Source organism: Sarcophilus harrisii, chromosome 2 (genome assembly GCF_902635505.1).
Source record: "Sarcophilus harrisii chromosome 2, mSarHar1.11, whole genome shotgun sequence".
NCBI classification, from domain to species: domain Eukaryota; kingdom Metazoa; phylum Chordata; class Mammalia; order Dasyuromorphia; family Dasyuridae; genus Sarcophilus; species Sarcophilus harrisii.
Window position 1 is genome coordinate 595,766,710 of NC_045427.1, and position 27,630 is coordinate 595,794,339.

A 27,630-nucleotide genomic window follows, 5' to 3' on the forward strand; every position below is an offset into this window, starting at 1 on the left:
CTGGTTAAGTAAAACAATAACCTTGACCTCTGAATTTATTGTGGAGGGAGGGTGTGAGGGGGTGTTTATGTACTCACACATGCATCTTTTCCGACAATCATCCATTCAATCATATGGGAGAGTAGAAGGTGTTTTAGATTTGAGGGACCAGGGGAAATTAGAGACAGCTAATTGATGCAGTGATAGAAGTTGCTTCTAAAGTTCGACTTTAGAAGTTGCTAGACTTTGAATCAGGAGGACAAACATTTTAATACTGGACCAGTCACTTAACTTCTTTACATCGTTCTGTAAAATGAGAGGGTTGTATTCAATGGCCTCTACTGCCACTTCCAGATCTCAATCTATGATCCTAATGTAGGGGTGGAGATTGAACCTGTTCCATGTTAACTCTGATCCCTTAATTAAGTAAAAAAAAAGAAAAAAGAAAAAGAAAATAATTTTTAAAAATTAATCAAATAATCAGAATTGAGTGTGACCAAGGTCTGTATACTTCCTTGAATGAGTCAAAGTCATCCATGGGAGAATTGAAAGTTCTACTCTAAGAAATTTTTATGAGGACTAAGTTCAGAACAAAAAGGAGAGGTGGTGAAGGTCTGGATTCAGAACATATACGGCATTTCCAACTCCTTTGAGAAGAAGGAAAGAAAAGTCTGCTGCAGAGAAGGAAAATAACAAGAAGTTGATTCTGCAAGAAACTTAGAGCAAAAGATCTAGTGTTGGGAAGTTTCTGGAAAAGATCCATTCTTTAGCATCTCTTCCTCTTAGTGTATGATTATCCAGAGACACTGTAATGTAACCTACTTTTTCTTTACTCAAGCTTTTCCAGTAAACTGAATTTTGCTTCAACTACAAAGTTATTATCTGTCCTTCATTCCCAAGAAGACCATGACATTAGGGAGGCGATGCTGTGACAACTGAGTGAATTAGCTTTAAGTGAGAAAAGGCTGTGCAAAGTCACCAGTCTCATTTTCTCCTCCAGAGCCTTCTAGGTCCAATGGTCAGATATAGATCAGGACAACTGGAGATGGTCCTCCAGCTACAAAGAGGCCAGAAGTGAGCTAGAGAGAAAGGCATAAATGTAGTTAGGAAGAGAGCCCAGCTTCTACTTAAGTATCAGGAATTTTCCTACTTGAGGACCCAGATCAATTATGATTAAGCTGAAAATGCCCTAAAACCAAAGAGTATAAAACTAAGTGGATCTTAAAGACTTGGTCTTAATACAAACTAATCACAGTAACAGGCTGTTAGACTATGATCAGAGTAGCGCCTTCATACATGATAACTGGATTTAGTCTAGTTTTCAGAAATTAGAGTCAAGGGCTAGAGGGAAAATCAAAATTAAGGAAAGGCTTTTTTTCCCCAGAGATCTGAGTCCTTGAACCAGGCAGTGGATTCTAATAACTTAGCAGAGTTACTTTTCTCTGTTTTCTAAACTTGGTGCCTGAGGCAAAGAATCTCTTAGTGTAGAAGAGAAGCCTTGTATATAAGACTCTGAAAGAAATAGAATGATTCACTCCTCAAGGAAAAAAAGCCAAGAAGTTCTGGGGTTTGAGGTCTTTTCTCTCTCCTAGGGGAAGCTATTGTCAATCCCATGGCAGAAGCAAGAAGGACTGTTTTTCCAAAATTTCTTTTTTTAAAAAAAGTTCTTTGGTCTCTGAACTAAAAGAATATGGCAAAGTCCACTGTCTTCATGAAAAAGTCAAACACACCCTATGACCTCAGTAGTAGGGACAGTGCTGCCCCTTGTTCCAGATCCTCAAGGCCCATAGCCAAGGCCGTTAGCTGAAGCCAGATGCTGGAGTTCAAGTTTGACATTCCGCAATCATGTATGTGTCCATTAGAACTTTGCCTGGAGGCATCACAGAGACTGGGACCAAGAAATCACTAGCCAGCAGAGGCTATGCAATCTGCATCTGGTGTAACAGCAGCAAGAAAAAGAGACTTGCAGAAGATTTTCCCAGTGAGAGCAAGTGAGGACATCATCAGGAAATATCTCTAGGCCTGCAGAATCAGATTGTGATGTTCCCCTCATATTTGCACTCCCAGACACATGCACCTTTCCCATTGATGGATTACATATTTAGGGAAGGCTGCTAATTTTCTTATTAGCCTTTGCTTTAAATTTTAATTGTCTTTAATCAGCTGACAATTAAAAATGTGCACATTAATTAAGGATTCATGAGTTACGACTTTGGGTGAATGTGGTCCTATGGAGTACCTTGAACCTCAGTTAGCCTTCTATTGAGCTGAAGGATGCCCCCATATATATATATTCATATATATATATATATATATATATATATATATATATATATATATATATCCCATATCACCATGCTGATAAGCTGTGATGTTCCTCCCCTGGATGACATAATAATATCATCATCAGAAGAATCTCCTCTGGGGTCATCTGGTATTGATCTTATGGTCACCCCTCCAGAGTCACAGAGTAAAGGAAGTTTTACTTCTGTGAACTAAATAGATGTTGAATTAGAGTCATTTGATGATTTTGTCTTGTTAAAAACTGATACTAGCTATAAGGATAACAGCTAGGTGATGGGATAGAATACCCAGCCTGGAGTCAGGAAAACTCAGCCTCCTGAATTCAAATCTGGCCTCAGACACTTATTATCTATGAGATCCTGGGCAAGTCACTTAACTATGTTTGCCTTAATCCATTGGAGTAGCAAATGGCCAAGTACTCCATTATCTTTTCCAAGAAACACTCCCTTTCCCCCCACCCCGGGCTGAATAACATTTTGTATGCTAGGAGCTATTGTGGTGCTTTTCATTCCCTCTGGATTCTTAGTCCATATTCTTTTTTTTTTTTTCTGATTGCCTGAGTGTTTTTATACCAAGTTCTCATATTTTTATTAGGAAATATAACACAATAGTTACATATTTGCAGGAAAAGCCTTTTCAAATTGGATTACACCATTTGGACTGAAAGGTTAACTCTTTACCTCCATTTTATGCCCTTTGTTAGTTGGATCTAACCCATTTGGTAATAAGGTTAATGAGGCAAAGTTTAGAGCTAATCCTTATAGGAGTCAATTTGTTTTATAGTAAGAAAAAAAATCAATTTCTTTCCTACATGTGGGACCCTTAAGCTCAGGAAGAAATTTTACAGATACATATAATTGTCATAAGGGAATTCAGGTGAATGAGGGTGAATGTCCTTGTGTATATCTGTCACTAATTGATAATTACTCAAAATGATGATAAATCAACAGCAACATTCTTCTGTTAGGAGACTTTCCTCAATTCTTCAACAGATATGTATTCTTATTAACTTGGGTTCAAATCTCTGCAGAATGTAATCGATCCACACAGTCTCTCCCTGCAAATACTGTTCATGCCCTCCAATAAGCATTCATAGAGGAATTACCCAGTGAACTAGAGAATTTTATTTTCACTTACCTATGTACAGGTTGTCCATTGTTCTCCCTCAAATAAAATGCAAGTTCTTTGAGGATAGGAACTGGTTCTTTCTTTGCATCTCTAACATATCATATGTAATAAGTAAATGCTTGTTGAATTAGATTAAATTTTACTGAATTCTAGAATATATCATTAAAAAAATAGTTGATTAGCATCTAGAAATAGAAGCAGTTATTACAAAGAGCTCCATTACATTTCTCATGCCAGACAAATTTCCTTTTTTGATAGAATAACTAAAGATGTAATAGACATGAGGAGACTATGGATAAAGTTAACCTAGTTTTAGCAATACTTTTTTATAGTTTTTTATTTACAGGACATATGCATAGGTAATTTTTCAGCATTGACCCCTGCAAAACCTTCTGATCCAGCTTTTCCTTTCCTTCCCCCTCCCCCCTCCCCTAGATGGCAGGTAGACAAATACATGTTAAATATGTTAAAGTATATGTTAAATACAATATATGTATACATATTTATACAGTTATATTGCTGCACAAGAAAAAATCGGATTTAGAAATAAGGTAAAAATAACCTGAGAAGGAAATCAAAAATTCAAGTGGACAATAAGAGGAGGAGTGGGAATGCTATGTTATGGACTAAACTCAGTTCCCATAGTTCTTTTGCTGGGTGTAGCTGGTTCTCTTCATTACTGAACAATTGGAACTGATTTGGTTCATCTCATTAACTGTACTTTTGATAAAAACAATTTCATATTATTTTGATGAAGAAGATAGAAAAATATACATCAGGCAATATTGCACATCAGAACAATCAGATGGATTCAGAACTAGATAGACTCAAAAAATGATAATTAATGGTCCCATGTCCAGAACCAAGAGCAATGTTTAGAAGTTATAAAAAAGCAAATTAAATTTGATATCAACAACTTCCTTATAATTAGAACTGTCCAAAAGTGATAATAACTACCCAATTCTTTGAAGTCCTTCTGTAAAGGTAGATAACTATGTTAGAGCCACTCATTGTTGTTCAGTCATTTTCAGGAATGTCCAACTCTTCATGACCTCATTTGAGTTAACCTCAATCTCTGTAAATTTGTAAATACAAAAATTGTATTGCTGGTGTAAATATAATTTTTCTGGACAAAACAAAAACAAAAATACAACAAAGCAAATTAGACTAGAAATTGAATGGCAATAATTGAATAACAATAAGAAAACACATAAAATAAGAGGAAAGTGGGCTATCAGAAAAGTGATTCTGAAATTTGAATCTTGAATTTGAAATGAAGGTTCTCCATTGATTTGAATAGAATTATCCATTAACTTGTCCATTCCACTAATATTTATTGACCACCTGCTGGTTACAAGGTCATGCACATGATAAAAAATGATGAAGTAACAAAGATTTCTATGAAAAAAATAAACGAGATACAAAAAGCAGCTGTTATATATTCTGAAACACCAGAATGATTTATTATTTACAGTCAGAAAACATCTGTTGTTGTGGTTCAATCATTTTTCAGTTGTGTCCAGCTCTTTGTGATCCCATTTGGGGTTTTCTTGGCAAAGATACTGGAGTGGTTTGTTATTTCCTTCTCCAGCCTATTTTATAGATGAGGAACTGAGGCAAACAGGGCTAAGTGGCTTGCCCAGGGTGATATGGTGTCTCAAGCCAGTTTTGAACTCTGAAAGATGAGTCTTCCTGACTCCAGGCCTGGCAGTCTATCTATCCATTATGCAAACTAGCATAATTAAATGTATTTTAGAAAAAAAAAAGTCACCACTATGAGCAAGATGGATTTTTCCTACAAAATATCAAAAAATTTAGAACTTGAAGAAACTAAAGATGTCATCAAACTGATTCTCTTATTTTATGGATCAGTATACTAAGAAACAAAGAATCAGAGACTTTTCTCTAGTCAATTCTGGACAATGAAGACAGTAACAATCTGATTCAATGACAATTCTCATCAGCTGGATCTTCAGAGTATTACTTTAATTTCTACAATTAAAGCATTTAAGAATAAATCTATGGTTTTGAAAGGTAAAACAGCTAGGCTGAAAAATGTAGTCTCCCTGATTTCCTAAAGCATGAGATTTCAAAGGCTCCAAAAGGAGCTTTTCCTGTTCATTTGGGAAAAGTGTGTTGGCATTTGCCATTTTGCCATGGTAGATTTTAAGGTTTTAGAGTAGGAATTAACTTCTTTTCTTTTTTCCTTTGTCCTCTTTTCTTCTCACCCCATTTTTATCTCGATATTCCCAGTACCTAGCTCAATACCAGACATGTAGTAAGTATTTAATGAATATTTATTGATTGCCATGAAATTAAAGGACAGTGTAACTGGGTATATGTGAACAAGGTTATGTGAAGGTAATGACAGTCCTAAAAGAGAATTAATTAAGAATTGATCAACTCAACCAGCAATGGCACCTTTCCATTTGTGGGTCTCATTTCCAAAGCTTTCTAAAAACAAATTTATAAATTCTCTTCAATGATGGAACAGTACAAATGACTATTCAGTAAAGAAGAGAGAAAGCATCTGAATGGTGTTCAGCTTCTAATCTATATATTGGAGCAAACCCAATTTGTTGCTGCTGTATGGAGGTTGTTGTTAATGGACACTGGTTAAGGAAGGCAAACAGAACCTGGAAACATGAACTGCTCCAAGAGCCCAAAGGGATGTGTTGGCTCTTTGAAGTCTGTGTGGAAGCTGAGACGGAGATAGAGAGACAGACCACCTCCATCTGAGAACTAGAAGGTGTCATTTTAATCATTTATAGAGGACTTAAAAGATTTGCAAAGCACTTTACATTTGCTGTCTTATTTCTTCCTCGCTGCAAACCTTTGAGGGTTGTTGGGAGGATTAAATTGTTGTCCCCATTTTATAGATGAGAAAACTGAGACTGAGAGCATTTAATGACTTTCAGGGTCACAAAACTAAGAAATTACTGTTACAGGGGCTGATCTTTGTTCCAAATTTGGGCTCTAAGTACTGTGCCTTTAGATACACCATAATCATTACCTCCACCACCACCACCATCATCATCATTAATTTTTACAGCTAATCACTCCTCACTAGCTATGCAATGCTTATGCAGGTCATTTCATCTCATTCAACTTGCTTTCCCTATTTGTAAAATTAGGGAATTGAGTTGTAGATATTGTTAACTCCGGTTTCTCTAATTTTAAAAAAAATCTTCTTTCATGTAAATCTTCCATCTCACAGAACATAAGAAATCCTGACCATACTGTGGCCCTGAACGTTAGCCCATCATCTTTCTGTTCTTTCCTCCTCCTCATGGCCCTTCATGTTTGTTTTTGTATCCACTTTAGGGATTTATTCCACTCCAAGGGAATCAGGTGACTGAGCTCCTTCCCAATCCCGAGGAACCAGGGAAGCACCTCTTTGAGATTGCCCCAGGTAGGCATCTACCTTATCTACCTTATTATCTTTATCTTCATAAAGGTCAGGAATTATGATTCCACAGAGAAGATCCCTGGTGATATCAGGTGTACATGATCTCTTGGGAATTGCTTCTGATTTGGAATTGCTGATTACAAGAATAATCAATATCTCATATTGTTTCTATCCAGGACCCAGAATCTGTTTGAAAATTTTTTAAAATTGTCACTCATCTGTGCATAGTAATTAGTTCCTATCTGTCAGGTAGAATCAACAGGGTTGTTTCATTTATGGTGCTATCATCAAGAATTTTAAAAATTAAGTAGAAACAAGCAAAACAAAACATCCCAGTTCTAAGCCTTCTGGGACATACCTTAAAGGTGACATGCTTCTATATGTATGGATAATTTTTCATCATTAACCCTTGCAAAATTTTGTGTTCCAATTCCCCTCCCCTATTCCTATCCCTTCCCCTAGATGGCAAGTAATCCAATATATGTTAAACATGGTAGAAATATATGTTAAATCCAATATATGCCTAAATATTTATACAATTATCTTGCTGCACAAAAAATTAAATTAAACAGGGAAAAATGAGAAAGAAAATAAAATGCAAGTCAACAACAACAAAAAGAATGAGAATGTTATATATTGTGATCCACACTTAGTTCCCATGGTTTTCTCTCTGGGTGTAGATGGCTCTCTTCATCACAAGATCATTGGAACTATGGTGACATGCTTCTAATAGGTCTGTAACTTCAGCTTTTACTGGACCCGAGGATACACAGTCCACAGCAAACTTTTTCCCCAATAAGTTGTTGTTGCCTAGACTCTGGTACACCTTATCACCTTAGCCATACTCTCCTAACTGCCTTCCCAGAGTTTGTTAAATTAATTCACACACACACACACACACACACACACACACACATCTTGGTACCCCAAGCCATCTCCTTTGACCACAAACCCTCTCTGCCATTCCAACTATGGCCCTCTGGCATCTTTCTCCCTATCTCTCCATCCTTATGTCAATGAGTTTATAGATTCACAAAGAGCCCATCCCATATGCACTACCAATGATTGCATTGACTTTCCAAATTTAAATATGGTAACTGATAGAGTCTTAGAAAGGCCACTATATTCTCTTAACATAATAGTCATATCTGCTCCCTTCCAGCCTCTGAATTCAAATGTAGAATCCCCAAAGGTGTTAACACAAGATGAGTCATTATAACAGCTATTTCCCCTTTGATAAAACTAGCTCATTTGAAGTTTAGCAAAGAAGGTTTGCACAAGGACCGAGAAAAGCCACCAAAAATCTCACTTATTTTGAGTCGGGGAAAAAAGGGGGAATTGCAAATAAGAAGTTAATTTTTAATATCTATTATTTTGACAGTAATATTTTAACGTTAAAATTAATTTTTAAAGTTCCTTCCAGTTCAGAGTGATTAGCATAATTGTTTTTGAACTCAGTAAAAGCATTTTCTTTTTAAATGGATTTTACCATGGCTTAAGACCTGAATAAAATTGTTGTCTGCACTTGGAAAGGTGCAATTTGCCTTTTAAGTGAGCCAGTTTCTTCAAGTAGACAATAATATACCTAACCTTTATTTGTACTCCTGCTCTAATTAAAAATCATCATTCTTTAGTGTCAACCAATAAACAATCTAATAAGGAGACAATAAGCAAGCAAATCTATAGAAATCAAGCAATATCCAAGTTAAACAGCAAATCTGTATACATCATAATTGTGAGACATTTTCTTTTAGCAACTGGTATAACAATTATAAGCCCCTTGGTTTGTAAACTGGAAAGTACTGTTGCTTTTTTATCTCATTCCTACTTCAATGATCTGGATAATTAAATTTCATGAATTTTTAAAAGAATTATGGATCTTAAAGGGCTTCAGAAACTTAATTTACCCCAATATATTTTGTGTAGTCTCCCAATTGCCTGTAAGTAGTCCAATTGTTTTTGCTGTTAGATAAGAGTGCTTTAGAATTAAATCAAAAAGGAGAGTTGATTTAATAGATCTGGGTAAAGAATAAAACTTATTTGGTAAAATTCTATTTTAAAGGAAATCAATCAATAATAGAAAAGCCATTCACAATGAAAGAACAGACTTTCCAGTCACAGAAGTGTAAATGGGTATTTCACAAATGAGCAAAGTGAATTAGAGATTAAAAAGAATTCTGGAACCAGATATAATCTCTTCAAGGAGATCAAAACAGTGCCTTTGGTGCCAGTGAAAGGCAGGGAGAAAGGATGAGGGAAAGATTTCTAAATGTGTGCATGTCAAAGGCTCATTCAGAAGTACTTCAAGTTATACAGGTTTGAGGAGTTTCTCCCTTTTTCTTTCAATTTATTTGCATAAACAAATTCTTCTAGAGAATTCATATGCTGCTGCTGAGGCTAATCTGAGGAACAGAGCATCCAAAATGTATATGTTACTTGGATCTGTCTTTAAGTATCAAGGTAAATTTGTCTGCCTCGCAGAAATCAGATTGGATATACATGCATCTTATCTGAGCTATTCTTTCTTTCATCCAAGTGGACTACAGGAACCTAGATTCTCTCTCTGCTACCTAAAACTAAATCTCTGTAACTTAAAGAATACTTCTTTCTCCAATTGTTTGTCCCCACCTTTGGTCAAATGTGGAATCACAGTGATAACAGCTTTTGGCTATGGCTTAAAGATTGCTAAAGTATTCTTTGTGGTGCAAGTTCTTTCTTTAATAGCAAAAAGAAAGTTTAGATTATAGTCATCAATAAATAGCACCAACTCATAGATATTGTATATCATTTTTTCATATTCATTCTCAGTATCAATCTGAAAAGGTACAAACTCAAATCTTCAAATATTAAAAAACTCAGAATTAAACTTAATGCCCAACTATCATAATGAATTAATCCTATATGTTTGATAATATGTATTCCTCTATTCCTTTTAATTGTTTTTTAACTGTTCTTGGGGTTTTTGTTCTTTTTACATTATGTTTAATATAAGTGAAAATCATTTTTGGGAATAGATAGGGTACAAATTGCAAGAAATAAGTAAATATTCCTTGACTTGATGATTAGACTATTGCCTTTGACATGAAATATTAGTAACTTTTATTCTGAAGTTCTTTATTTCCAAACAACTTTAATATAGGCCCACCTGGCAGTATATGAAAATGGGGGTCTTTGATGGGAAATGATTGCTAAAAGAAAAAACAAGAGCAATTTGAATATACACATATGGATATATGTATGCATATAATACAAATCTATGATGAAAAGTTGATCATTCCAAGAAGAATAAAGACTGTATTTTTAACCCAATAACCAAGAGCTTAGAGCAAAATGATACCTAGCAAAAGTAGAATAAGAGAAAGTTGACAAAGCATGCATTTAGAGACCACAGTTTTTAATTGGCAGAGAAAGTATGATCTGTGAGAGAAGAATGATTGATCAGCTGATAGATTATTTTATATTCTGCCTCTCGAGTAATTCATATCTAATAATATCTCAGTTTGTAAAAACATAGAGATTTTTTTTGTTGCAGCTATTAATAATATGGCATTCCTTGTTGTGGGGATTATGTTGAATCAATCTAAGGGTTTAACAAGAACCTGCAAAAGGCCTTAAAACACTAGAACCAATAATATGGAAAGAATAGTATTACATGGCAGTAACTATATTAATGACAATAACAAAACCACAATAACAACAAAAATAATAACTTATGGTTATTATGATGCTTTAAAGTTTGTGTAGTATTTTACATTTATTATATCATTTGAGTCTCCCAATAATTATGTGAGATGGGTGATAGGTATAGATAGTATCTCTGCTTTACAAAGGAAGAACCTGTGACTCAAAGAAGAAACTTGATTGACTGTTGACCCTCAGCAGGAAATGTTAATGGAAGAATTTGGACCTTGACCTCCCTGCCTAGAAGGTTATTCTACCCGCTAACTATGTTGTTGCCTCAAATTTGGGGATATTGATAACAATTCTGTTTCACTGAAAGAGCAACATCACAAGTTTAGAATTTGCCTTTATTTTATTATGGTCCATTCCTAAAATATTTCTTGAACAGAAGGTCAAAGAGGTAAGAAAAGATGGCTTGACAATGTGTTATTGAGCCCCCTTGTGCATTCAGAATTTTTTTTTAGCTTTTTATTTACAAGATATATGCACGGGTAATTTTTCAGCATTGACAATTGCAAAACTTTGTGTTCCAACTTTTCCCCTCCTTCCCCTCTACTTCCTCCCCCAGATGGCAGGTAGACCAATACATGTTAAATATGTTAAAGTATATGTTAAATACAATATATGTATACATGTCCATACAGTTATTTTGCTGTACAAAACAATTAACCTGTGAAGGAAATAAAAAATGCAGGTGGACAAAAATAGAAGGATTGGGAATTCTATGCAGTGGTTCACACTCATTTCCCAGAGTTCTTTCACTGGATGTAATTGGTTCTCTTCATTATTAAACAAATGGAACTGATTTGGGTCATCTCATTATTGAAAAGGGCCACATCCATCAGAATTGATCATCATATAGTATTGTTGTTGAAGTATATAATGATCTCCTGGTCCTGCTCATTTCACTCAGCATCAGTTCATGTAAGTCTGTCCAGGCCTCTCTGAAATCATCCTGTTGATCATTTCTTACTGAACAATAATAATATTCCATAATATTCATATACCACAATTTACCAGCCATTCTCCAATTGATGGGCATCCACTCAGTTTTCGGTTTCTGGCTACTATAAAGAGGGCTGCCACAAACATTTTTGTACAGGTGCATCCTTTTCTTTCCTTAAAATCTCTTTGGGATATAAGCCCAGTAGTAACACTGCTGGATCAAAGGGTAGTGCATTCAGAATCTTTAAGCAATCTGAAAAGTATGGGCTATAGGAAACTTGATCTGGGCTCAGGTGGCTCTAGGGTGGCTGAACAATTCCAGAAGGTACTTAGTCCCTTTGGTTCAAAGACTAAGACCTGTATGAGTTATAAAAGTTCTTAGAATCTTCAACCAAACTTCCCAAGAAGCCCCTATATGGAGTTAAAAATCCAGGCCCAAGATGTTAAAGTGAGAAATGAACCCTAGGAATCCCTCCCAAATTCCCTTCCAAACAATTGCCTCAGAATTGCAGGGAAACAGCACATCAGCCCAGCAGGAAAGGTCTGTCTCGGTGGGAGAGGAGGGGATCAAGGTCCAAGAACATCTTCAGCAGTCATCCTCACAGCAGGACCCCTGCTACAAGGCTGGGGCAATCCACTATCAAGACCCCAGCATCCTGCAAAACAGCAGCCCCATAAGCAAGTGAACAGGCTGTGCAATGCAGCAAGATCTCACACTAGTGGGGATCCCATCCCCCAGCAAAATCCACCATTGAGCCCTTGACCCTATTGCTGACCTGCACTAAAGGCCCACCTTTGGGGCTGGCCAGCAGAAAACCCTGTTTCCATAGCAACCCAGCAGCAGGCTCCTACCTCTGGGAAAAACTAGTGACAAAATCCCTCCTCCAGGGTTAGCCATCAGAAGGATTCTGTTACCATAGTAACCCAGCAGCAAGGCTCCACCCCTGGAGCACATCAGCAGTTAAACCCCACAACCAAAGGAGGCCAAAGTGGAGCCCCCAGTCTCTAGTATGAGCCAAAAAACGCCTGTCCTCCAGAGAAAGCAAGCAACCAAACCTTGAAGCCCTTTGAAAGCCATCAGTAAGACCCATCAGTAAGCTCCAACACACACACACACACACACACACACACACACACACACACACAGATCATCAACAATGCAAGAACAGAGCTGAAATTCTCACCTAAAAACATCAACTCACAAAAAAGGTAGAAAAATTAGCCACCTCCTCGTCAAAAAAAGATTTCAACTATGTAAAGTGATAGGGAGGATCAAGGTATAAATGTAGAAGAAGACAATAGTCAAAATGGCTACATATGAAGCCTCAAAGAAAAATATAATTTGATCTCAGACTCAAAGAGAATCCCTGGAAGAGCTTAAAAATTATTTTGAAATACAATAGGAAAAAATGAGAATAATGCATTAAAATTATGAGAAAAAGTCAATAGCATAGTAAAAATACGCAAAATTTTATTGAGGAAAATAACTCCCTAAAAAATAGAATTGGCCAAATGGAAAAAGAAATATAAAAGTTCACTAAAGAAACTATTCCTTAAAAATTAGAATTGAACAAATAAAAACTAATGATTCTCTGAGACATCAAGATACAATAAAACAAAATAAAAAATTTTAAATAGGAAAAAAATGTGAAATTTCTCATTGCAAAAACAATTGGTCTAGAAAAATAGATCCAGAAGAGATAATATAAGAATGATTGAACTATCTGAAAGCCATGATCAAAGAAAAAAAAAACCTGAACATATTTGAAGAAATTCTCAAATAAAACTTCTCTGAGGGCAAAATAGAAATTGAAAGAATCCACTAATTACTACCTGAAAGAGATCCCTAAATGAAAACCTTCAGTAACATTATAGCCAAATTCTAGAGCTCACAGATAAAAGTGAAAATATTGCAAGCATCCAAAAAGAAACAATTTTAATATCATGAAGCTACAGTCAGTATTATACAGATTTTAGCAGCTTCCACATTAAAGAAATGAAGGGCTTGGAATATGATATACCAGAAGACAAAGGATTTAGGATTATAACCAAGAATTACTACCCAGAACAACTGAATTTAATATGTTATGGAGGAAAATGGATATTTAACAAAATAGACAACTTACAAGAATTTCTCATTAAAAAATTCTTCTAACAAATATACATAGTCAAGAAAACAAATTTCTCAGTGGCTGTATGCAAAAATATACATATCTCATTCTGAGCCCTAAATCTTTCACCTCTTTATTGTTGATAGCATGTTTCCTTGTTGGTTATCTGGAATTGTAAATGATCAATGTATTGATCAAAGATCCTTCGGGTTTCAAAGTTATTTTTACATTGCTGTTGTTATTATATGATGTATTCTCCTATTTTAGTTCATTTCATTTTTTATCTATTTATACAGGTCCTCAAAATTACTCATTTTTCTAATGGTATTGTTATAATATAAATTATTCTTGTGGTTCTGTTCACTTAAAACTCAGACTTTCTAACCCTAAGTTGATGGCTCTTCACAGTATTTGATGGTGCTTAATTAACTTCAAATCATTGTCATATTACTTTTATCTTCAAACATTTTTGGAAACAATCAGATGTCATTTGCAGTTGACTGGTGAACAGAAAAGATGATCAAAATGTGGCCACACAAATTGGACTCAAAAAATGAAGTGTGAGTGTAAAAGTACTCAGACTTATTTTTTATGAGACTTGTTTATACTGATACTCTTCAGGGGCAGTTTTATATGAGATAGTCAAAAAGTATTTTCAGCAGAAAAAATGATGGAATCTTGTATTTGTATTCACGTAAATATATCTGTTAGGACCTAACTAGATCAATACACTGCATTTTATACAGATAATAATTCTAAATACAGGGTATCTGAAAAATTTCAGAACAGTTCTAAGTTTTAATATCTTAATACCTCCAGCTACTGTGCCAAGACACAACACTTATTTTTTTTTGTTTAAAGATATGCAATCTAATAGATTTGCAAATAAGAGTTAGTAAATCAACCAATACTTCTAAAATTCCAAACTAAATTCTAAAACCTAAATTATTTTTCATCTGTGTTCAAAATCTATAAAGTTCTATGGGAGAGATCACTTTTATTTCTAAAATAAAGTTTGAAAGTGCTTCTAGTTAAGATTTTTCCTTTGATACAGGACATAGTTTCTAAACCTAAGAAACCAGAGTTTCAAAGGTCAGAGACAACATATGATAACTCTTTCTAATGCCTATTCTTCCAAGTTATCAAGGTCTGTTTAGTTTAAATGAATATACTCAATTTAAAACCTGCTACATTTTCCTTTTTTCTCTTTCTCTCATATTTCCTTTCTTGCTTAGGTCTTTAATCTTGCCACCTCTACTTTGATCCCTCCCTTCTGCTTTTTCTCCTTCTGTTTCTCTTTTTCTGTTAGTTCCATGTTTTCTCAGTTCATATTTTCCTCTGCTTTCCTTCTATTTTCTTCCCTTTTCTAAACATCTCTTAATTCATTATAATATCAATTCATTCCAACATGTGTTATTATTATGTACCATGCTAAGTGCTGGGAATATTAAAAACAACTAAATTATTTTTTCCATTGAATGTTTACAATCCTACTAGAATATTACATTGAAAATTTAAACAATTATTGTTTATTTATATCTCATTCTCTTCCAAATCCTTTGCAATACAGATTCTAGGTTCACTGGTCAAATGAAATCCTTAGAATGTGTTGCTAATGGAAAGAAGGGACAGTTTTTACTTTTCTTTGTATTCCCACTCCTTTGTACAATCCATGACACATTATTGCTATTGTTGCTAAATCATCTTAATACATAAAAAGCACTATTAAATGCTTATTGACTTTCTGAGTCCAAACTCTGTGACTCTGTGACAAACATATGGGTTTTATAACCACGGTCTCCTTCATCTATAAAAAAAGAAGAGAGACACATGCTCAACTATTGAATAAACATTTTATCTTCCCATTTCTTAATCTTAATCCAAAATGTAGATGAGGTAAGCACCTTATATTTCTTTAATGATCCCTGAATTAAATTTGTTCACTTGTCTGTGACCTCTGTTTAGTTTTTTTCCCCTATGAGTCAGTGACCCTTGGTGTAAAAGAAAAAGTTGCCTTATTATAAAAGGGATGGTTAGCTTTTCAATATCTGCATTGTATACTATAAAAGAGTTTCTAGTAATTTAATCTGAATTTGGATTCAAAAGGGCACAACATTTTACTATTCAGGAGAAAGAAAACAAAAAAGAAAAGAATACAAAGAAGCAAGAGCAAGCAAAGTCAATAATGAAGATGGGAAGACAGTTTATTAAGCTTCGATTATCTTTTTTTTCTTCCACAACTCTATTTTTACATTGACATGACATAGACCATAACATAGACCAGCTTAACTTTTCCTTTTATTCCCTCATAATAATTTCTTGTATTGCATCTAATCATTATTTTAGTACTTCGAGTATTTACGATTTCTCCCATGTAGATATTACCCATCTTGGATGGGAGGAAGCATGATGCAGAAAAAAGAATGATGAAATTGAAGATATAGGACTTTGGTTTGAATACCCATCCTTCTATTTACTACCTCTGTGACCCTAGATAAGTCATTTCTCATTTCATTTTCTCAATTATAAACTGGAGGAACTAAATTTTATGATCTCGAAGGTCTCTTCTAGCTCTTTATCTCTGTTACTACGATCATCAGATGCAAAGCAAACAAACAGCTTCTAATTGCCTTAATAGATGGTGTCTGTGAATTGGTGGGAGAGAAACCTAATGTTAAGGTGGTGATAAGCCTCTGCAAATTTAGCTATCCTGGTCCATAGAAGACAGATACATAAATCATGTAACCATAGCACCAATCTCACATAAATGTGTTTCCAGAAAATAAAGTATAAACATTACATTAGAGAAATCAGTTACTTACAGAGAAGCTACAATTTCATATTGCATAGCAACAATGGCTTCAAGGTATATGCGCCCTGTTAACATTAAAGAAATGATACCATTCTTTCGCCTCAAATTTGTAGTTTTGAGTCAGTCAACCTGTATTGACTCTACTTTTTTTGCATTATAGAGTTATTTCTCTATTGCCAGCTATCAGTGAAGACTCAAGTTTCATGCAAGAGCTAAGTACTAGCTGGCAAATACATAATAGTATTGCAGATCATACCTTCTTGGCGAAATGTCAACTCTCAGAGTCATCAGTTAGACCAACTCTAGCAACAGTCTGGGGCAGCAGCTATTGTAAATAATCAGCTTGTATTTCTTATCTTTACAGCTGATGGCATAGGGCTTACTGGAAGAGGGACCCTGTTCTGGGATAATGATTTGCAGCTTCCAGGGTTATTACATTACTGAAAGCACATGTGTCTTTCAGCACCTGGACAGTGTTTCCTTAGTTCTGACAGCTTTAGACCATGGACAGTACCTGGATTTTACCACCTATTTCCTAATATTGTCAAATGCAAATTCCTCAACCTGACATTCATATCCCTTCATGATATGACTGATCTAACTATCCAGTCTTTTGTCTCCTCTTTTCTGATACAGTCCTCTCTCCATTTCAGATGCTTTCCTTTACTGTCCCTCCCACACACCATCTCTGTTCCCATGGCTACAACTCGTTGGTTTATCATGTCTTTTCCTCTCCTTTATACTTATTAATATTTTCCCTATCTATTCCTTCAGATCACAATTCACTTGCTCCAGCAAACCTTCTTTAATGAGGTCAGGCCACCCTGTTTTCACCTTTTAAAAAAAGAGTTGTGTTTGCTTTTATTGTCTATGCCAGAAAATTGACATTTTATCACATAGTGTCCTAGTAGCAAATTATTTATATAAATTTAGAATTTTTATACTCAGTCATAATGAAATTCTATAGAATTTTCTCCTGTTTAGTTTTTTCTACATGTCTCTGTCTTTTGTCTTCTCAAATACATAATTCTTTGTGGAAGAAAATAGTTTATGCCTTATATTTCTTTTTTTTATTTCATAATAATAATGGTGATAAAAATAATTGTGTTTATATAGTATGTTAAGGTCATTAGAGTAGGAAATCTGGATGACACCAAATCATATGAGAATAGAATGATCAGATAATTCATAACTTGAACTAAATTTCAATCTGAACAGCAGGCAAAGTAAGCATCTGTGCTGACCAAAAGGATTATCAGTATGGAAAGGGCCAAGTGGTGTGAATACAATGATCAGCTTTGGAACAAGAGATTTGATATAATAACTGTCCCCTTCAAACTATAATGACAAACCAATTAAGTTTCATTTTGAAGATGCATAAAATGATTACAAGGTAATAGGACTGACTTTCTAAGAATCTTACTGGAACTTATACAGACAAATCAGTATTCTCTTTCAAAAAAATAAATTTAAGAAATCATAAACTTGTTCCAATATGCCACTATTGCTTAGAACATGCCTGGGCCACTTTTTGAAAACTGGATTTAAAGTTAGATTTCTGGTAAATAAGAAAATTGGTCACATTTTATAGTGACTTCTCATTTCTTTTTAACAAAAATGGCATAATCTAGCCTGATCATTTAGCTTATTCAGTATGATGTCAGATAACTTTTGTTAATGTGACTTAAAGAAAAAGGAGATCATTAGTCAAGGAAAAGAGGTTTCTGGGATGAGTTAAGGGAGAAAATACTTTTGAGATAATCCTTGAAAGGAATAGTTAGGATCTTAGCAGAAAGAAATTGGTAGAAAGAGCATTCTAGGCAAGAAAATTGAGTTAATAAAGGCACAACTATTGAAATTTTGAGAATCTGGCAGTGACAATGGTGTATATATTATATATGTGTGTGTATTAATTGTGTGTCTATCTCCATAATAACTAGGTTATTTCTGATCTTTTGAAAAAATCATATATTTAATATTTTAAATAATTTTGATATTTACATAAAAATCAATCTATAATCATAAGATAGAGGAAGACTGAGAGTCTAGATGTATAACATGCAGCTCTAGGTGGCTTTTATGACCAGACTTGAGGCCTTACTGAAACTGTAGCCCCCACACTCTCCAAAAAAATTTTAAACTATCACATGTGAGCTAGTAATTCAATAGTGCAGCTAAGAGGTGAAATGGATGAAATGCTGAGTCTGGAGTCAGGAAGACCTGAGTTCAAATCCATCTCAGAAATGTCCTAGTTGTATGACTCTGGGCAAATCATTTAACCTGCTTGTCTTGGTTTTGCCAACTGTAAAATGGAGTTAATAATAGCACCCATTTCAAAGGGGTGTTCTAAGGATCAAAAGAGATATTTGTTAAATACTTAGCACAGTGCACCTGGTACACAATAGGCACTATATGAACACTTATTCCTTTCCCTTATCCCCCAACCCAGCAAAAAAAAAAAAAAAAAGAAATATTGATAAAATGCCTATTATGTAAAAGACACTAGAGATAAAAGAAAGTAGAAATCTCTTCCCTAAGGTGGGGGATGAGGAAAAAAAAAGTATAATTTTACACAGATGAATTAATATGAATATGGTATAAAAATATTATAAGAGCAAGAGAGAAGATAGCCACTTGACTCTATACCTCATCTTTTACTGCTGTCTAGCATAGTGATATGACAGGAGACTTGGGTCAATTAGTAATTATAATTCTAAAAACTTCATGCCATTTGCACACATATGGATTTCTGATCATGTGTCTCACTCTTGGAGGATAGTAATGGGGAACTTGAAAAGGCCTGGCAGGTAGTTAGATTTACTGTCATCCAGGGAAAATGTAGTAAAAAGAGTGAAAAGTAATACTGGTAGGGGATAAATTATGAAAAACCTTCAATATATTGAGCAATTTGCATCTTATCTACTTGTCAATGGGAAAGTATGGAAGATTTTTTGAATAGGTAAGTTATCTAAATCCTTACAAAGATTTCCTATTCATTAGAGGCCTTTAATTAGTTAGTAGATGGTCCTCAGGGATATCGTATAGGATTTATGCTTTTTTTGTTTTTTGCACTTTGTTTCTTAATTTTTATTTTTGCAATATGACTAGTAGGAAATTATTTTTGCATAACTTCATATATATGATTATTATATTAGTTGCCTTATCAGTGAGGGGAGGGGCAGAATGGAAGAGAAGAATTTGGCACTAAATTTTTTTTAGTGTTGAAATAAATCAATAAAAATTATTAAAATGTTTTTAAACAAATGGGAGCACTGGTGGGGAAAGGATTTATGCTTCTTAAAAACTGGATAATGTGACCTATAACGTCCCATCTAATTCTAAGGGGTTTGTGATATAATTCTATAATAATTTTGACTGGATTTTAAACTAGGGTGATGGCCATGAGAATAGAACAGAACAGATATAAGGAATATACTTAATAGATGTTCAGCAAGTATTATATTGAGTAACTAAACACTACCTTAATGTCTGTGTAAATTACAAGTTAAGAAAAAAGTCTTTGTCTTCCTGAAACGAAGAACGGTGTTTAAAGGCCCTAGAATGTGGAAAGGGGCAGTGTGGCGTAATAGATTTAGTCAGGCCTTAGGTTTAGTCTCAGAACCAGGAAGTTCTGAATTCAAATTACACTCAGACACATAACAGCTGTCTAAAGCTGGGAAAATCATTTAATCTTTCAATGTCCTAGGAAGTGCACCTTGCATAAATTTCTGAAAAAATACCAATCTACAATGGATAAGGAAGTCCTTGAAGAGGAGTTCACTATACCTGGGAAATCACAAATAAAGTCCTTCCATGCTTCAGATGGTCTTCTTTTTCACCTCTGTCTCTGAGCTTTATTAGTTTCCTTCAAGGTTTTGTTCACATTAAAGCAGCTAAGCAGTACAATGGATGGAGCACTGGCCCTGAAGTCAGGAGGATCTGAGTTTAAATGTAACCTCAGACATTTACTACCTGTGTGATCCTGTGTAAGTCACTAAACCCTGATTGCTTCCAAAAAAGAAAAAGACTAAATTCACCTACTGCAAGAGACCCTCATTGTTGTTCCCATCCTCATTACTAAAGCTTGCCTCTGAGATTTTCTTCCATTCATTTTAACACATACATAAAAATAGTCCATGTCCTCAAAGAACTCATATATGGGGGCGACAATATATAAACAATCAGATAATTACCAGATATATGTGTATGTGTAGATATAAATCTAATGATCTATCTATGTTGGCTGTTTTTATCCTTTGTATCCCTTCTGCATAACACAGTGCTTGGGATATAGTAGGTGCCTAATAAATGCCTTCTAATTGATTTTTAAAAAATTTACTGAGATCATGAGTTAAATGAGGAAATGCCAGAAAACAAAACAGGATTTAAGTCTGGGTAAATGATTCCTCTCCTTCTTTCTAATCCAACTATGGTTCTTGGCCAGGATTGAGAGGAAATGCTCCCTGGATTGTGTGTTGGGGGGGTTAATTTTCTTTTTTTCTTTTTTTAAATAATAGCTTTTTATTTTCAAAATATATTTTCAACATTCACCCTTGCAAAACCTTGTGTTCCAAATCTTTTCTCTTTCCTTTCTCTCCATCCCCTCGCCTAGACACCAGGTAATCCAATATATGTTAAACATGTATAATTTTTCTATATATATTTCCACAATTATCATGCTGTACAAGAAAAATGAGATGAAAGGAAAATGGAAAAATGAAAAAAACAAAAACAAAAAGCAAGCAAACTACAAAAAGGTAAAAATACTATGTTATGATCCTCATTCAGTTCCCACAGTCCTTTCTCTAGATGCAGAATTGGACTGAATCATCTTGTTGTTGAAAAGAGCAAAAATGTACTGGTGAATGTTAACAAAAAACTCTCCAAAAAAAGGGGTACATTGGATAGAGGCCCATCTTCCTGAGACCAAACCTGGCCTGAGACACTTATTAGCCATTTGAATCTGGGCAAGTCACTTAGTCCCGTTTGCCTCAGTTTCCTTATCTGTAAAATGATCTGGAGAAAGAAATGGCAAATCACTTCAGTTTCTCTGCCAATAAAACCTCAAATAGGCTCATGAAGAATCAGACATGACAACAATTCAAAAAAAAACAAAGAAAAAAAGAAAGAAAGAAAGAAAGAAAGAAAGAAAGAAAGAAAGAAAGAAAGGAAGAAAGAAACAAAAAGACATACTCATGACATACTCTTGAGTATAAGCTGCACTATTGAATATAAACTCTAGCACTTCCTTAAGTACAAAAATCAACAAAACAATAAACCAAGTCCTGATTTGTAGTTTTTGTCCATTTCCTCATTGCAAATACTCAAATTGAATATTTAATGACTGGCTATCACAACTCATTGGACCCGAATTCTAACATATCACTGGTTAAAGGACAAATTAAATGCATTTTTAAAAATTTATTTTTGGCTAAGACGCTGGAAGATTCATATTTTCCATAGAGTCTCATCATGGCTGTTCCATCAGGAAGATAACAGGAGCAGAGCTGGTTTTAAGAAACTTTTTTACAATATCTTTACAAACCTTTATAAGTCCCATGAGGAGTTCTTTCACTTTTTAGGCCATTTTCTGAACAACTCTAGATGAATCAAAGGAAATGGGAAAGGATCAATCAAATTACCTACAGACCTCTTACTGCCTTCCTTCTGATGCTGAGCCCAGCTAGCCTGGTACAAATTTCTGCAGATCTGGGATGCAGAAGATCTGAGCTCAAATTCCTGTTCTATCACTATCTGTGTGATTTTGGGCAAGTGCATTTCTGAATTTCAGAGCTGCTAAAATTCTCTGAGATGACAGGACTAAATGATCTCAGAAGTCCTTTCCAATCTCAAGAGGAGACAAATGACTTGCATTTCCTTGGATGGCCAATCTATTTATAAAAGCTATGTCAGTATGGCAGATTGGATGAAGCTGGAAAATGTGGATATGAACCTTTGCAAGCCTTTTAAGTCTCTCAGAGCCTTGGTTTCCCCATCAGTAAAATGAAGATAACAATCTTATACTAACTACTTCATGGGCTGACTGCTGAGTTAGAAGGAACCTAAGAGGTTCATTGGCTTTCTAGTCAAATCTGTACCCGAACAAGAGTTCCCTTTACATCATACACAAGTGGCAGCCAAGACTCACCAAGAGGAGGAACCATCTCTTGTAGCAGGTCCGTCTAACTGCAATACATTGTCCTTGTTTTGTCATAGGGGACCAAGGATGAACCCCAAATATCCAAAGAGCATCTCTCATGTTCCCCATCAAATCTTTCTACTCTGAAGTTGACCTTCCTATTTCCTCATTTGGTTCTCATATCATATAATTATGAGACCCTTTATAACCTGGTTTATCTTTTTTAGATGACCTTTAGCTTACCAATGCTCTCAGTTTTCTCACCTATAAAAGGAAATAGTTGGACAAGATTGTTTCTAAGACCACTTTCAGCTCCAATATGCTATGACTTTTCTTTTAAAATCTTTCTATTGAAGCATATTGGATGGAAAAAATGTAAAAAAATAATTTGAGGCTTCATAGTCCATTAGCTTTTCCCAGATTCCCATTGGCTATTCTAAAAGTGGGTTTAAGCAGAGATAATGAAGGCCGTCCAACACCTGCTGCCCTTAGTTAGTGTGATAAACTAATAGACACCGACCTTAGCAGCTGCTGAGCACATGGCTATGTACAAAATATTTGATCATAAAATCTGAGTTTCAAAGGCCAAAGGCAAACAAGGGAGGAGTTCAACTTCATAGTTCAGAATACCAAGAGAGTTGTGTTTAATCAGAATAAAAGCAAAGTCTACAGACTAAATATGGTTTTTGAAACAAAGAATAACAGTGATAATTTCCCTTTAAAAAATCACATGAGATCACAATCTGTGTGGTATTTGATCCATAATTTAATAGGTTTAATATATTTAATATGTAAAATATTAATTAAAACGGCTAAGTGTTTTAATACATATGTTACAAATTAATATATAATAATGTCCCAGATCTTGGAATCTTACTGAATCCAATGTTATCTTTTCTCCTTTCTTCTTTTTTCTTCCCTTTCCTTCTCTTCTTTTCCTTTCTCTTTGTTTTCCTGCCCTATTTTCCTTCCCTTCACATTTCCTTCTCTTCCCTTTCCTATTTTGCTTCCCTTCTTTTTCACCCCTTCCCTATTTTCCTTCCCCTCTGTAATGGGCTGAGGGATGTAATGGGCTGAGGCTTGAGTTGATGCACTGAGGTCCCAAGCACATGAGGCTAAATAGTAATTGGACTATACTCTATTAATATACATGATTGGATAAAGAATGGTCTCGCCCACTCTCTGTGCAAGTCCTGATGTGTTGTATAGGAAATGACAATTTTGGTGTGTGGAGGCAGAGAGAGACAGGAAGAGAAGCTGGGGGAGATTGGACCTGGGTTCGATACTCCTAGCTGCTGGTCGTGTGGCTGCTGGTCTAGCTAGCTTCTTGACTCAGCTGCACACGACCAGCAGCTACAAGCATGGAACCCAGGCCAATCTCCCCCAGCTTCTCTCCCTGTCTCCCATTCTTTATCCAAGCATGTATATTAATAGAGTATAGCCCAATTACTATTTAGCCTCACATGCTTGGGACCTCAGTGCATCAACTCAAGCCTCAGCCCATTACACCCCTCCTTACTTTCCTTCCCTTCCTTTCTATTCTTTTTCCCTTCCCTTTCTTTCCCTTCTCTTTCCTCTTTTTTCCTTCCCGTTCTTCTTTCTTCTTCCCTTCCTTCCTTTCCCTTCTTCCCTTCCCTTCTCTTTTTTCTTCCCTTCCCTTCCCTTATCTTCTATTCTCTCTCTGTCTTTCTTTCTCTCCCCCTTTTCTGCCATCTGTTTTTCTGTCTCTCTCTTTTCCCTGTTCTCTGACTCCTAATCAACCTTTTACATAGTAAATACTCAATTATCTGTTGAATGAATGCATTTTAGTGAAAATTTTTCATATTGATCAGATACACTGAGAAACATTTTGTTGTTTTTGGACATTGATTTTTATCAAATTAGACAATTATATAAAGTAAAAGTTTAAAAAAATCAATCATCATCTAACTGAAATATTAGAAATAATTACAACAAACTAAACCAGAGGAGCCATGGATTCTATTTATGGCTTCCCTACTATATTACTTTATAACTTTGCATAAACCATGCCAGGCACTTGGAGGATACCTATCTCTTCTCTCAAATCCAAATGATGAAATGGACAAAGGCATTAAAGGACAAATAATATTACAAAAAAGGGAGTGATTAAATAACAATAATGCTTTCCAGAGTTCAGAGAAGAGAGAGAGACCACTGTGGCTCAGAAGGGTCAAAAAAGGAAGGCTTACACAGAAGTACAACTCAAGCTGGAATTTAAAAGTAGGATCCACAACATCAGAGAAGAGGGGAGGAACACAGCTGGAGTGGGAGGTCATGATAAACCAAAGCACAGTGGTCTGCTAAGCAAATAGAGAAAAGCTTCTTAGCCAAAATGGAGATCACACATACTCTTGTATGTGTGAGATCATACACCACTAGGATTTGACAATTGCACCTTTTTCACTGACTTGTTTTAAGAAAAGGTGTTTTGTAAACCTTAAAGCAGAATGTAAATGTGATGGAGGGTGTTTTTTTTTTGTCTTTCTTGATACTTTCTAGGGCCCTAAATATGAATTTTAATCCACTATTAAAAAATACTTACAAAATGGAATATTCACATGATATGTGTTCCAATTGAAGTGTTAATCAAAGACCTTTCTGCCTTCTGGAAATGTACAATATACCATCAGTAAAAATATATCCTCCTTGAAGATCATAGATTTAATACTGTAAGAGTCTACAGAAGTCACCTTCTCTAATTCCACCTCACCTAGCAATTGGGGAACTTGAGTCATAGAAAGATTATAAATGTCTTACTAGGATCACACGGTAGTAAATAGAAATGAGATTTGAACTCAGGTCCTCTGACTCTAGAATCAGTATGTTTTCTGCTATACCATGATGCATCCATTTAATTGTTGAGAGAGTTTAGTGAATAAAGCTACTCAGCATGGCAAACATAGGATCATAAAGTTGGAATGCAACTTCCCAAACAGTGAGAAATACATTTTACAGCAGCCTGCCAAATACTGAGCAGATCTCTGCTATCTTTCATTTTATTCTAAACCACAGGACAGCCCTATTTAAGTCAACTTAATCCTTCTAAAAAGCTGAGAATTTCTCCTTGTAATTTCTACCCATACTGGAAGAACATAAAACAAATCTAATCCTTCTTTGACACAACAGTTCTTCAAGTTTTTGGATGACGTCTTTTTCCTATAGAGGGTAAAGATCCCTTGTTCTTCAAACATTTCTCATCAGACATGGTTTCTAGAACTCTCACTGTACTAGTCATCCTTTTTTGGATACAACAAAGTTTCTCCATGTCCCCGATGGAATATGGCTCCCTGAAATTTGTGTTGTTCTGTTATTTCAGTCGTGTTCAACTCTTTGTGATTCCATTTGGAATTGTCTTGGCAAAGATAGTGAAGTAGTTTACCATTTTCTTCTCCAGATCATTTTACAGATGAGGAAACTGAGATAAATAAAGTTAAGTCACTTGCCCGTATTATGCAGCTAGTATCTGAGGCTGGACTTGAACCCACAAAAACATGTCTTCCTGACTTCAGACCCTCTACTCTATCCTACCTGCCCCAATACTGAAAAGACTAAAGTACTATAAATATATCTTGACTAGTACAAAGTAGAGTAAGATTATTATTCTCTATGATCTGAACTTTAGAGTGATTGAGATTTTTTTTTTAGCAGTTTCATCATAATATTGGCTCTTTTTTAATCTGAGACCAAGTCTCCCTCACTATATCACTAGATGACAATAGTGCAATAAATTTGGTGCCTTAAATTCATTCCCCGGATTCCATCCTGTTACCTGTTATGATTCAACAATTCATTTTAACAACCATTTATTAAATACCTGCTGTATGTACTGTGCTAAGTGTGAAGGATCTTTCAGAGGATATAGGACTCTTCCCTAATGATATAGATTACAGTATATCAATGCCTAATAATCATGTAGGATTCCTGCCTTCATCTTTCCATGAGTTTGCCACAAAGACCTCCCAGAGTACTGTGGGATCACCTCTGGTTCTTCTGCTCTCCCGAGAAGACAAACAGAATACATGGGTTTTCTATTGGTGGTCTTCTGCTTTCATGGCATCTCTTTTTGCTTGTACAAGTTATCAATATTAAAGGAATATGAATATTAAAAAAGATGGGCCTTGTTTTAGGGGGAAACTTATAATCCTTAAAAGTATTTGAGAATTCAGACCAGTCTCCTCCTATTCCTCCTATTCAATTCTAATAACTTCTTCCAATACATCTGCATCGTCTACCCAAATATTCATAGAGATAGACTAGTTAGATGGATTATTAAACCAAAAACATATTATAATCTGGACAACTTGTATTCATCCTCAATGAGGTCTAAATTAGAATGATTGATTCTAATTTTTAAAAATAAGAGAATAACATGTAATTTGTTATTAATCTAATTTTATAGCTAAACAGATTCATAGAGAACATGAAATAAACTGCTCAAACATTTTGTCAAAATTCCCTCACACTGTAAAAAAGTTGGGTTTTAGTAAAGTATCCTTGGCAATGTTATGACTCATATGACTATAGTGACCAAAGGAACCTCATGTAACATTTTCCTTTATTAGTATTGTGATATTTCAGGCTCTTAGCCAAGTAGAATAAATGCAATCTAGAGCCAAAATTTTTATTGATTGTTTTTTCTGGATAAATCTTCCATTGATATCACAATTTGCCTGACACGTTACTCTTTTTCTCTTCTTTTTTGGTGTCATGACCTGAAAGTAGAATTGTCTTTACCTTTTTGAGCTTCTTAGTAATATATGTAAGCAGCTAATAATGATGAGAGTCACATGACGTCTGGTCTTACAATAAACAAGTCCCTATAGAAATGAGAAGCAAAAAGCTCTTCTGTGTCCAGCATTTCCAGGCCTACTTGCAATTTAAATTATTTGTATTCTGAATTATTATTTGTATAATAAAAGATAAAGATGGGTTTTTTGCATGTATTTTTTAAACTGGAAGCACAAGGTTAAATCTCAAATACAGAAAGAGGGATAGCCATAATTGTAGTAGGACTGAAAGTTTCAAAAAGCCTCCTAAGACACACACACATATATATACACAAATGAATTTATGAATGTCTGAAATGCCTTCCTTCCATCAC

At 35.0% G+C, this 27,630-nt stretch overlaps 1 protein-coding gene across 3 annotated transcripts in view; it reads left to right on the top strand.

Annotated features, from left to right (window-relative positions):
- ARHGAP22 (Rho GTPase activating protein 22) overlaps positions 1-27,630 on the top strand; it is a 398,531-nt gene that overhangs the window by 128,012 nt on the left and 242,889 nt on the right. For all 3 annotated transcript variants that reach the window (XM_031956285.1, XM_031956287.1, XM_031956286.1), the window contains exon 3: positions 6,736-6,823. In XM_031956285.1, the coding sequence (XP_031812145.1) occupies positions 6,736-6,823 (88 nt within the window). The remainder of the gene's footprint in view (positions 1-6,735; positions 6,824-27,630) is intronic.